At 40.9% G+C, this 12,441-nt stretch overlaps 1 protein-coding gene across 4 annotated transcripts in view; it reads right to left on the reverse strand.

Moving 5' to 3' along the window:
* Window positions 1–12,441, reverse strand: part of fgfr1a (fibroblast growth factor receptor 1a) — a 41,143-nt gene that overhangs the window by 3,005 nt on the left and 25,697 nt on the right. The window contains exons 7-16 of one of the 4 annotated variants that reach the window (XM_010792188.1): window positions 10,621–10,811; window positions 8,927–9,071; window positions 6,036–6,226; window positions 4,645–4,790; window positions 4,270–4,391; window positions 3,685–3,795; window positions 2,716–2,906; window positions 1,772–1,894; window positions 1,625–1,695; window positions 1,382–1,519 (exon numbers count right to left, since the gene is read on the reverse strand). In XM_010792188.1, the coding sequence (XP_010790490.1) occupies window positions 1,382–1,519; window positions 1,625–1,695; window positions 1,772–1,894; window positions 2,716–2,906; window positions 3,685–3,795; window positions 4,270–4,391; window positions 4,645–4,790; window positions 6,036–6,226; window positions 8,927–9,071; window positions 10,621–10,811 (1,429 nt within the window). Of the gene's footprint in view, window positions 1–1,381; window positions 1,520–1,624; window positions 1,696–1,771; window positions 1,895–2,715; window positions 2,907–3,684; window positions 3,796–4,269; window positions 4,392–4,644; window positions 4,791–6,029; window positions 6,227–8,926; window positions 9,072–9,808; window positions 9,960–10,620; window positions 10,812–12,441 lie in introns of all 4 variants that reach the window. The other 3 variants (XM_010792186.1, XM_010792187.1, XM_010792189.1) reach the window with 3 other exon arrangements.

The raw sequence follows: 12,441 nt of genomic DNA on the forward strand, positions 1-12,441 counted from the left end.
CATTCACAGTGCAGGGTGGAAAAAGTATGTGAACCCTTGGATTTAATAACTGGTTGACCCTCCTTTGGCAGCAATAACCTCAACCAAACGTTTCCTATAGTTGCATATCAGACCTGCACAACGGTCAGGAGGAATTTTGGACCATTCCTCTTTACAAAACTGTTTCAGTTCAGCAATATTCTTGGGATGTCTGGTGTGAATCGCTCTCTTGAGGTTGAGGTCAGGACTCTGACTGGGCCACTCCAGAAGGCGTATTTTCTTCTGTTGAAGCCATTCTGTTGTTGATTTACTTCTGTGCTTTGGGTCGTTGTCCTGTTGCATCACCCATCTTCTGTTGAGCTTCAATTGGTGGACAGATGGCCTTAAGTTCTCCAGCAAAATGTCTTGATAAACTTGAGAATTCATTTTTCCGTCGATGATGGCAATCTGTCCAGGCCCTGAGGCAGTAAAGCAGCCCCAAACCATGATGCTCCCTCCACCATACTTCACAGTTGGGATGAGGTTTTGATGTTGGTGTGCTGTGCCTTTTTTTCTCCACACATAGCGTTGTGTGTTCCTTCCAAACAACTCAACTTTGGTTTCACCTGTCCACAGAATATTTTGCCAGTAGTGCTGTGGAACATCCAGGTGCTCTTTTGCAAACTTCAAACATGCAGATCAGAACACATTTTATGACCAACTTATGCAGAAATCCAGGTAATTCCAAAGGGTTCACATACTTTTTCTTGCAACTGTATACCTGCTCATTGCTGGGAAAGATGCATGCATCTACCTATGGAGGAGACAATCTTGTTTGTGACAGCGCGCGATGTAAAATATAAATACCAATCTTCTTGCCAGTAGTGTTTATAAATCTGTTTTAAAATCAAGACGCTCCATTTGGTGCTCACTCAACCTGCGAGTGGTTGTCACACAGACAAAGACAGGATCATTATAACGTTGCCAAGCTCCTGGATCTTTTCTATAAACAACTAATACAAATGTTGATGCCAACTGAGCATGAGACAGAGCAGTGACCCTTACATTATTGTTTTTCAAGTGACAACAAAAAAAGGCATATACTGTACTTGACTCAATCTCTTGGCATTGACTGGTTACCTTTTCTTTCTTTCAATCAAAGCACACATATGAGAAATAACTACAATATTGATAAATATAAAATCCGGTTGAGAGGCAGTCTGGTTAAAACACAGACAAGACCTGGTCATGGCAGAAAATTAAAGTGGGACCTGAACAATACTATTTTTTTTTATCTGGTAGAGACCTTAGGTTCGACAGAGGCTTTTACCTGGTTGAATAAAGGATATCTAAAGTCAACCTTACAAACATTTTTGAAAGAGTTTGAGGAACAATTCCATTTAGGTTTGTAGTGTCTACTTACATTTCATGAGTGCATGTTGAGGGCTGGTCCATACGGTGGCCATCCTTCAGCAGCTTGAACAGCTCCTCCACTGGGACCCCGGGGTATGGAGAACCCCCCAGCGTGAAGATCTCCCAAAGCAGCACCCCAAATGACCAGCTGCAGACAGAAACAGACAGGAGCGTTTACATTTTCTGCCCGACTAAATCTTGTCCTCACACTTATAATGGCTGGATTGGAAAAGTATAGATTTGTGATACTCACACATCACTCTGGTTTGTGTATATTCTGTCAAACAGAGCCTCGGGAGCCATCCACTTGACTGGTAAACGACCCTGTGGAAAGATATGCTTGTTATCGCTGTGTACAGAATTTCTTTTCATGTGTTAAGCTAATAATAGGAATACTCACATTGGTGGTCTTCTTATAGTAATCAATGTGGTGGATATCTCTTGCCAGGCCGAAGTCAGCTATTTTCATCACGCTATCCTCTGTTACCAAAACATTGCGAGCTGCAAGATCTCTGTGGATACACTGCACAAATAACAATAGATATTACTAAAACTGAAGCAATACATCAGTCAAATACAGAGCTTGATAATCTGCATAGAATGTTTATTATAGTAAAAAAAATCTGAACTGTTAAACAGGGTTTTCTTTCTTTCTTTCTGAATTTGACTTGCGTCACAGCAGCTCCATGTCCAACATCAACAGACAAGTATCCAGACACAATACATGAAACACAAACAACAAACATTTAACATAACAGCACAATCAGTGAGAGAAAACATGCTCAAGAGCCTTCAGCGTGCACTTGATCTGGGATTTAGCTCTGTATTTACTGTGAGGATTGACTGATGCACAAAGGATGCTTCAGTCTGACTTTATTGAATCGTGGGACCCTGTATCTCCGATTAGATGGTATCAGTTCATATTCACTGTTCAGAACATGGTTTGGGTCAGAGATTATGTTGTTGGAAAGCCTCACTAGGTTGTTATGATAGGCTGAGTCATAGAGTCTCTGACAGGGTTGACCAACAATCTTTGAGCAGATTTTTTACAGGTGGAGCAGTTTTGATTTGAAAGCTGCTGACAAACAGCTTTAAAATCAAAACTGCTCCACCTGTTAAAAATCTGCTTTTAATTGTTTTATGTGTTTTTGTATTTCTTCTTGCTATGACCATATTACAATGTATTATGTTTTTATCTGTTTGAACCTGTAAAGCACTTTGAATTGCATCACTGTATGAATTGTGCTATACAAATAAATTGCCTTGCCTAATGCAGGTTTTCCTTACTCAACTGCAAATCTAACATAGAACAGTTGAGAATGGTTGGTTGAACTTTGTAGTTACCTTTTTAGAGGACAGATACTCCATGCCTCGGGCCACTTGGTAGGCACAGGACACCAGGTCTTTGATGGCCATGTTCTCCACAGGGACCTGGTCTGGGTTGTAGCAGTACTCCATGCCTGGCGGGCGCCGAGCTCGCAAGTACTCCCGCAGGTTGCCCTTGGACGCATACTCTACTATCACATACAGAGGACCTGCAAACAATTGGAAGGAATGTATTTATTATTATAAATAGAGGCCAAGTTATAATTATGTTGGTTTGTCAATAGACAACATAAGACATGTTTTAGTGTCTCAGATATGAGGGCGGATACTAGAAACATTGAGTAAAATATAATTGTGTTTATTGTGAAAGTAGAGGTTATTGCAGCACCCAAAATAATCATAAAGGCAACTAAATAATTGTTCTGATGGATGAAGGATTATTTACAGAAAAAATGTGCACATCAAATGCTTAAATAATTTTTAAAAAAAGGTACTAGAACTATAGGCAAGTACATGAACATACCTGCAGTTTTAAAATAGATATTAAGTTAAAAAAAATTGGTTGGTAACAGTTTCTAAATAAAGTAGAATGAACAAAGAGCTTGGTGTTTCAGTTTGAAAGCACCAGAGCGGTGTGCACTGCGGGATCATTAAAAGTGCGTTTCCTTTAGTTCTTTGTCAGGTATGCTTAGAGGGAATTGGCAGCAGCGTTGGTCGATTCAAACTGCGAGCTCGGAAGCTGGTGTCAGGAGAGTTTACTCATGCAGGTCTACACCTCTCTCAGAGTAAGGGTCGTGATAGTCTACGGGGTGTGTGTGTGTGTGTGTGTGTGTGTGTGTGTGTGTGTGTGTGTGTGTGTGTGTGTGTGTGTGTGTGTGTGTGTGTGTGTGTGTGTGTGTGTGTGTGTGTGTGTGTGTGTGTGTGTGTGTGTGTGTGTGTGTGTGTGTGTGTCAGGTCAGTGGCAGACCCCTGACTGTCTGGCCCTACCATCCTGAGTGCAGGCTCCCAGCAGATTAATGATGTTCTTGTGTTTCCCAATGATCTTCATCATCTCCATCTCTGAAATCAGGTCCGACAGGTCTTTCTCTGTGGCGTCAGCTGGAGGGGAAGAGAAATGAATCACATTAGGGCAATTAGTCAACGTGCCGTTGCTGAAAAGGCCTCATAATAATCACTGTGCAAAGAAAATACAATTACAATGCAGATCTTGCAGAGTTTGGCTGACTGTTTTAGAGAATGCTCCCTGAGGAAAGGCACTTAGAGTAGGAGACAATAAATGCTACTTTCCCTACATCGTCACTCCTCTGCAGTTTAATGAACACTGTTTTATATGGGATGTCAAGGGCTCTCGTAAATGTCTACTCTCCTCTGCTCATTTACGCAGTGGCTCCAATCCAGTGCAGATGTCTCCCAGTATCTCTTCATCAAGTTTCAGTGTTTTATTGTCCCTGGAGCCGAATATCTTTCTAAACTTATTGTTTCTGCAGATCTGTTTTTTTTAAAAGTAACTGTACATCCAGCCTTCTGTAAACCCACGTGATCGAAAACTTTAAAGAAGAACACCAAACTTACATTTCAACATTTTGACCGCAACCTTGGTCTGACGGTTTGGCTTTTCTTTGTCCAGACCGAGCGCCTCTCCCATCACCACCTGACCGAAGCAGCCTTCACCTAGAGGCTTCCCAAGAACAAGTCTGAGGGGGGAGGGGGGAGAAAGACACAGAGATAGTCAATGGAGTATAACTATGAATCTGTAGAATGTGTGTGTTAAGTTTGAATCTTTAAGACGTTTCATTCAAGACTACAAAAAGGTACCTTAACATTAGTTTTTTGATTCAAATCTAGAGAAACTCTAACTTCATTTGAGCTGCTGGTTCCTTTTCAAGCATATTAACTGGATAAGTTTACTTTCTGAAGGAAAAACAAACTTCAAGGTAGTGTGCATACCTATCCCGTAGAAGCTCCCAGCGAGGATCCTGGGGCAGCTCGTACTCTGACACTCCGGGCAGCATGGGGGATCCACAGGAGGAGAGGCGGGAAGGACGAACCAGCATCACTCCAGAGTGGATGGAGGAGCTCGAGTCCACAGACACCTGAGGAAAAAAGACTAAAATTACTTCTCTCGTAGTGGAACAGACACCAGTGGCAAGATCTTATATAGTTCACAGCAGGGCAGTAAAGAAAAATTAAACTGGCATGGGACAATCTAAACATTTTATATCCCTTATGATATTTAAATTATCATTACTACCCTTGAAATATGCTTAAAACTCTTAAAATGACATCTGAACTTAACTCGAAACAACTTTAATAAGGTTATAAACATCATAGGGTCCCCATGCATAATTAAAGAATAATAATATAAATAATAATAGCAACATCAGGTTTGTCTATTCTTTCTTACATACTTATTCCTTTCACTATAAAACAAGGCTTCTCAAACCATGATAGAGATTCAGACAGTTTTTTAAGTAACTCGTGTGAGGGATCTTATATCACCCTGTCCTTTCTACAGAGGAGTTTATATAATTTCTATGTAGGACCATGGAACAACCACACAAACCACTTAAGTGCACTACACCAACGGAGAAGAATACTCCTCGAATACTTACCTGATGTACAAGACCTGGAAGAGCTACAATGAACCTGGAAGCTCTTTAAATGCATGCTTTTAGTTATTTGTTAGTATAAACAGAAAGTCTGAGCTGAAATACATTTTAAAGGTCCCCTATTATACTGTTTTACATCAATATATTATAGGTCTCAGATATACAGGACTGTCTCAGAAAATTGAATATTGGCTCCAAATACCAAACAGATCATTGCAGCATCCCATAATCCCCTCTGTTTCAGCCCTGTTTCAAAAGTGCTGATTCTCTGTCTGTTACTTTAGATGAAAATAAGGAGCCCCTCCCCACGCCCCTCTGAGAGATATCTGGTTAAAAAGAACACAATGGTGCTCTAGGAGGGGATTGAGGTGATAAGGGGGGGGGGGGGGGGGTTACCTTGGTTGTTTATTGGCTAATGGTTACACGAGCCAAAATATCGTTATGACATCATAAAGTGGCCAAAATCTGATCAGCTCATTTTCAGGCAGGTTTTTATATAAATGGATCAGGACAAAAAGAGAGAAAATATTGTTTCCTGAAACTTTCGGAATCTCTTTACGCAGAGGGGACACGTGTTTATGTATAACATTCATGAAAAAGTGGATTTTGCATAATAGGTGACCTTTAAAGCTTTTAATCTCCAAATAAACTGAGCAACTGGCATGTAGTGAGAGAAAGAGAAGAAGAAAAGGTGTAAATGTTCCAAACCCCCTATCTACTTTCTGTTACCTGTCTGCGCAGCGGGATGCTTTTGGCCAGCTTGTGGACGGCCAGCTGACTGTTGAAGTCGCTCTTCTTTGAGGAGGTGCGGATCTTGACAATGATCGCGATGGCAATCATGACAGCGATGAAGAAGAAGCCCACACAGTAGATGACCACCTCCAGGTAGGTATGGTTTGCTTGAGGATAGTGTGGGACAGCTAGAAGGGGGAGCGCAGGGAGCAGGGAGGGGGTCAGCGGTCATCCATGAAATCACACTACAAAAGAAGTAGGGCTGGGCAATATATTCACATTATATCGATAATATTATATGAGATTAGATAACGTTTAAGTGTCTTTTCCATGCTTTAATAGCTGCATTAGAGGAAATTAGTGGAGTTTTCTGATTTATTATTGGCCACTACATCCACATTAATAATGATTATATATGAACAATTTAAATTGTGTAGATATTGTTATGATAGCAATAAAAGTCAACCCTACAATATCAATTGAGGTAGGTTATCAGAAATATGGTAGTATTTGATTTTCTACATATTGCCCAACCCTAGACAGAATGTCTAACTTTATAAACCCAATCACACCAAACATACCCATGCTTTCAAGCACACTGCAAATAAATCAAACTGCACACCCAAACAAACACACACACACACACACACACACATACAAAACCACACCGCAAACACACTGTCTAAAAACCAGAGCCTTTGACACGGACACCTTAGACAAAGAATTGTCATTTGAAAAAGATCACTTCTTTAAAGCATGAGGCTTCAAACTACTCTTTGAAGACAATATATGAAGAGGTCATTGAGATAAAGGAGAAACAGTTGGGACAAACAAAGATGGCCAACAGTCTTTGTTACACTAGTAAACAAATTATTTCATTCAGACCGACATTTCTTTCAAAAATAAAAGTGTAACCGTGTGCAAAGGATCTGACTTTTAAAAACAGCATATCAACACTTCAAACACAAAGTTAAAAAACATAATTTCTACATAAGAATTGGCCTAATCTCATGTCATTTCTAACTGTAGTCTAAAAGCAGCATATAAAAAAAGCACAAGCTTAATACAGTAGTTAACTGTTTATCCAACTAAACTAGCTACATTTAAATGTACAATTCTGACTCGACTTGTAATGCTATTATAATAAGTGGTGTGTTGGTGCTGGTAATAAGACTGTTTTTTTTTAAAGAAAACAACATTTAAGTATTTAAAAATGCAACGAATAAATGCTTCTACTTATAAAGAAACTGTCCAAATCAGATCTTGTTTTTTTCCTCCCATTCAGTGAAAACACCAACGTTTACCATACCAATTTTAGGGGTGTAAGGGATTTCAGTAAAAAAAATGGTTTGTTGGTACCTTGGCTTGGGATGTTGCATTCGGGTCAAAAGCTAGATATCAAAACGTTTTGAGTGTGTCTCTTGTTCTACCTACAGTGTTAAATCCTGTTGAGATTAATAATGACGACTCTTCTTTATTTGTGTCAGAAAATGTATTTTAAGTCCATACAACTGCTCATTCCAATCTGGCATATTGCTTAACATTTATTTAGAAACATTTATATTACATTTATAAATAAATAAATGCAATATGCCTTATTAACTTGTTTTATTTATTCAATAGCTTTAACGGTTTAGTTTAAATTGTTTAGAACTTGACAAAAACGCAGGGTTGTGTATGAAAAATGTTCATGAAAGAAACAAACAGACGTGCAATCACCGCTAAATGCGCTTTAATAAAGGGGTAACTCCTCTTGCACTTGATGTAGCTCTTTTATCTCCTCCTGCACTTAATATGTCGTAGCTGCTACATTGTACTGCCTTGTGGTTAACGCTTGTATGCTGCTCATGCTCAATCTGCATATCATGTATTCCTGTTTGCCATGTATATAAATGTTATGTTCATAAATGTTGTATGTGACAGGACTACGGATGGAAATTAGCTCAAAGCTAAAATCCGGCTCATTTACATTTGAAAGCATTATTTTGTTTAAAATGTTCATTAATGTGCACTGTCCCGGTTCAAATAAACGATTAAATTAAATAAATGAAACGTTTTGACTCTTAACTCCAATTGTAGGAAGTATTACCACTTAAAAGTATGACACTGTGGCACTGTGTTGCCTCCTTTTAGTGCGGGATGATCAACTACAACTAATGTGTGCATGTTGAAAAATGCATCCCAAACCAAGGTTGCCGTACCGACTGAAGTGCACCGTTACACCCCCAACCAACACCAGCAACACAAGTGAGCTGCACTTGTGTGAAGAGGCTGACTGACAAGCAGCTTGATAATTGGACAAATGTCCATTCCAACCCTCAGGAATGAGACACACATCCACTACTGCGGGCCAATTATCAAAGCCAGCCGCTGTGCTCACAGCAGGAAATGACATAAGGAATACATGTCATTTGTAGCACTTGTCAAAGAAAATCAGCTTTACACCAAAAAGAGCACAAACACCAGTTAAAGGCAGAACGGTAGAGACAGTTCAAAGTGAAATCCGATCAGAGCTGCCAAACAGCCTCTCTATAAAAGTGATGTTCTACCTGGCTGAGGCCATTAATTATACTTTAAAATACCACTGGCTGTTTTTCCTGGTAGACCAGGTAGAAGTCAGCTTTTGGGGTTGTTTGGCATTTGCTGATTTCATTAAAGAAACAGTAAAGCATGGCCCATACTCTCCCATCTAGAGAGTTTAGATGGAGCGGGAGCCATGCTGAGGACAGAGAAGGTTTTTAGTATTTTTAACTCGCCCTGGCTTCCTCTTACATTTTTCTACAGAAATAGAGTCAGGCTCTTTTCTGGCCAATGTAAAGGTGGAGAGCCAGGCTGGAGTTGGAAAATGGTAAATAATGGAAATATAGGAGAGACAGAACCACTGATACCTTCAAAAACGGTCAACCATGCAGAGTGATGAGAGAACCCGATAGAATTGCCCGCCAAGCAGGTGTACTCCCCAGCGTCATCAAAAGACACATTTCTCAGTTGGAGGATTTCCATTTCCTTGTCCGTGGTGTTAAGGCCAGCGGTCTAGAAAATAACAAAGGAAGCAGACCCAACAAGAGGCCCAAGAGGGGAAAGGTAACCATGAGTAAAGGATTCTGAAAGAGAAAGGGGATGGAGGAGCGTTCTCCTCCTCGATCCAACACCATCTGCCCACAAAGTACCAGAGAGCCCCTGCAGAGGACTCTCCTTTCTGTTAGTGGAGAAGAGGGTTAGGTTGACTCCTGAACTGGGCCACCCCATCACCACATCAAATACCTCAGTCTCATCTCTACATGCAAGAGATGGGCAACATGGAAAACTCCGCAGCAGAACAGGGCACACTCACAATCATACAAACTATGTAAGCATCAGATAAAAACAGGAGGTCTGGGGAACATAGGTGAGCAGAAGGAGGACAGCTGGAAAAAGAAGAAAAAAAGGGAGAGAGAGAGAGAGCCTGTGTGCTGTGCACGGAGGACTTTGAAGGGCAAGGGAGCGAGAGTAATAGAAGAAGATGGCAAGAGAGGCCCTTATTAGGAGGGCACGGCACAGGCATGGGGCAGGAATGGTAACGGGTCCAACATAAACCCAAAACTAAACACTTTCAACTGTTCTGCTGGGAATTTTCCATAGCATCATTTACAGTCAGGAGCACTGAGCCAGGAGAGAGGGAGGAGAGGCGGAGGGAGGGAGGAGAGAAACAGCTGAGGTTGTCTTGAGTTATACGGCCCTAGTTTATCCAGGTGGTCCACTGTGTCGTCCCTGTGCTGCGCGGTGGTTACCTGTGGGCTCATATCTGGTGACAGTCAGCCAGGCCGACTGATTGGCCTCCCCTATATAATTGGACACTTTACAAATATACTCTCCGCTCTCCTCCTCAGTCACATTGTAGAGGGCCAGCACCTGAGCGTCCGAGCTATTGACCCCAGAATGCTGGAAATAAAAACATGTCATGTGCATCACAGAAAATCAAATGACAGTAAAGAATTCAGGAGAAGTCATGTTGGTTATGTGCAGAGATTCAATAGCAAGATACACTTCATATATTCATTTGCTAACGCTTAAGAAAAGTTAGATTTAAGACTTTTGTGCCACTTTTTAGATGCAATACCAACTGAACGATAACCAAAATTAAATAACAACTTTGCTCAAAATATATCTGTAACATAAAAATGTTTTCATATAATTATCACTCACTCATGTTTCATCTGCTCTGAGGATCACAGAAAACCAACCAATAAGTGTACTGCTGGTTACTCTATCCTGATATGTGTGACGCTAATGCGAGAAGCATGCAGTCAATAGTTAAAAAAAAGATATGTTACCAATCATTTAGTTGTTTTAAAACTAATGACAGAAAAAAATGTGCTATTCATTACTCATCTTAGCATTGTTAAGAGCTTTGGAAGATTGATCCATATTTATTTCCGATTGATGATTTGAATGCCTTTTAAGATTTTTATAAGAATCCCCTTTCACAGGAAGTACTTGCGATCTAAGAAAATAAGTGGCATAGCAATACAGGGCAATATATAAAGAAGCATTCAAAGAGTAATTTATACTGGCAGGAGGAGTGATAAGAGGAAGCTCCTACCTTGAGCACACGGACATATGGTAATCCATCAGAACCGACTCTGCTCCCGTTCACCTCGATGTGCTTCAGCCACTGGATGTGAGGCTGAGGGTCGCTGAACACTTTGCACTCAAACTCCACGTCGCTGCCCACCACGGCGGTGCGGTCAGCGGGCAGGCCGGCCTGCAGGATGGGCCTGTGGGGAGAGCGCTCTGCAACACAACACAAAACAAACGAATGTTAGATTAGAAGAAGATTGGCGAGCTTCAATATCAAAGACAAACACGTGCATCACTCCAAAAGTACACACGGCTGACTGATTATCAAACACAGGCCAAATAAAACCAATGCGTTGTTACGGGAAAGGGCCGGGACAGTCCGTCTGTATAATTTAAACTGATACTATGTAAATTATAGACAATCGTTTCTTACATTGAGAATAAAAGCAGCTATTTCCTCAGCTATTGATTGCTGGTGAGATTGTTAAGAGTTGGCCACAATACATGGAAGTTGAGTATCTGATCTGGAGCTGTTACTGAACAAATTAAAAGTTCCTGCGACTCCATTTTGATGACTGATAACTCTCCAAAGTAAACTCACTAGCCAAGAATCTGGCAGTGTGTCAACTGTGCAGGCTTCCCTCACCAAGACATTCATGGGCACTTAGCAAGCACTTGTGAAAAACTCTCCCCTCACTGACGCCGTATCTCGGCTCATCAGGGTCTAAACATGGACTGAGGTCGAGCCCAGGGACAACAGTGACGGAGGAAGTGGGGCCGAGATTTATAGAACCAGTGGTGTAGGAGTGAGGCTCAGGGCAGGTCTGAGGGGAGTAATCACTTCTCTCCTCTACACACATCTATCACTCGTGCACAGGCTTTATTTATTAAAGGGCTGAGAGAGACACAGTCAAACCCAACACAAGACTTTGATGATGAGGATTACAACTGGTTGGTTAATAGGGTATTCTGGTATGAGATATTGGAGGTATTATCCAACATTACTTAAAGGGGACCCATCATGCAAAATGCACTTTTGTACGTCATACATGAATATGTGTCCCCGGTGTTCCAGGGAACTCACCAAGTGTCAGAAAACACAACCCTCTCTCTTTTCCTCCATACATATCTCTAAAAACGGGGCTGCAACGGATCTGATACAGAATTGAAATTTTTCTGACCAGAAACGGGGTGCTCCGCCTATATGGGCAACTCTCCACCTATCAGGGGAATGAGAGGTTGCGTGGCATGGTAACAGCATGGTAACAGCATGGTAACATGACGCTCATGCATCGCCCCCCTCCTTTGCAGGGGGGCGTGGTCAGCTGCAGCTCATTTGCCACAGAATCAGCCTTTGTGAAGACAGGGCTGGAATAGAGCAAATAGAGCGAAATGAGGCATGGCTAAAATGCATGATCTGTTTGGTATTTTGAAAAAAAAACTTCACAGACATGTTTTATATAGGTTTGTCCCTACAATAGATTATTCAAATGTAGCATGATAGGTCCACTTTAAGGAAAATAATTGGGGAACATTTTATTCATGTAGAACTGGGGCACCCTAACCTTTTCTTTTTTTATAGTAAATAAAGATAAGAATGTGAAGTGTTCCTGTGATCATTTTGAATACTACTACTTAGAAAATTGCCCTAAGGCTCCCATTTTCATGTATCGCATCGCGCGCATTGTTATTTTTTGTGAACTTGATTCTGCTATTTCTCGAATAAGATAGAATCAATAATAAAAAAATTTTTAGCTATACATCTGTTTAATTCTGTACTAGTTTAGCATGATACATATTCCATATGAATCATTTAAAATGAAATCGTCTAAGCACGCACTGT

This window comes from Notothenia coriiceps, unplaced genomic scaffold (genome assembly GCF_000735185.1).
Source record: "Notothenia coriiceps isolate Sejong01 unplaced genomic scaffold, NC01 NC01_scaffold00036377, whole genome shotgun sequence".
Classification (NCBI taxonomy): domain Eukaryota; kingdom Metazoa; phylum Chordata; class Actinopteri; order Perciformes; family Nototheniidae; genus Notothenia; species Notothenia coriiceps.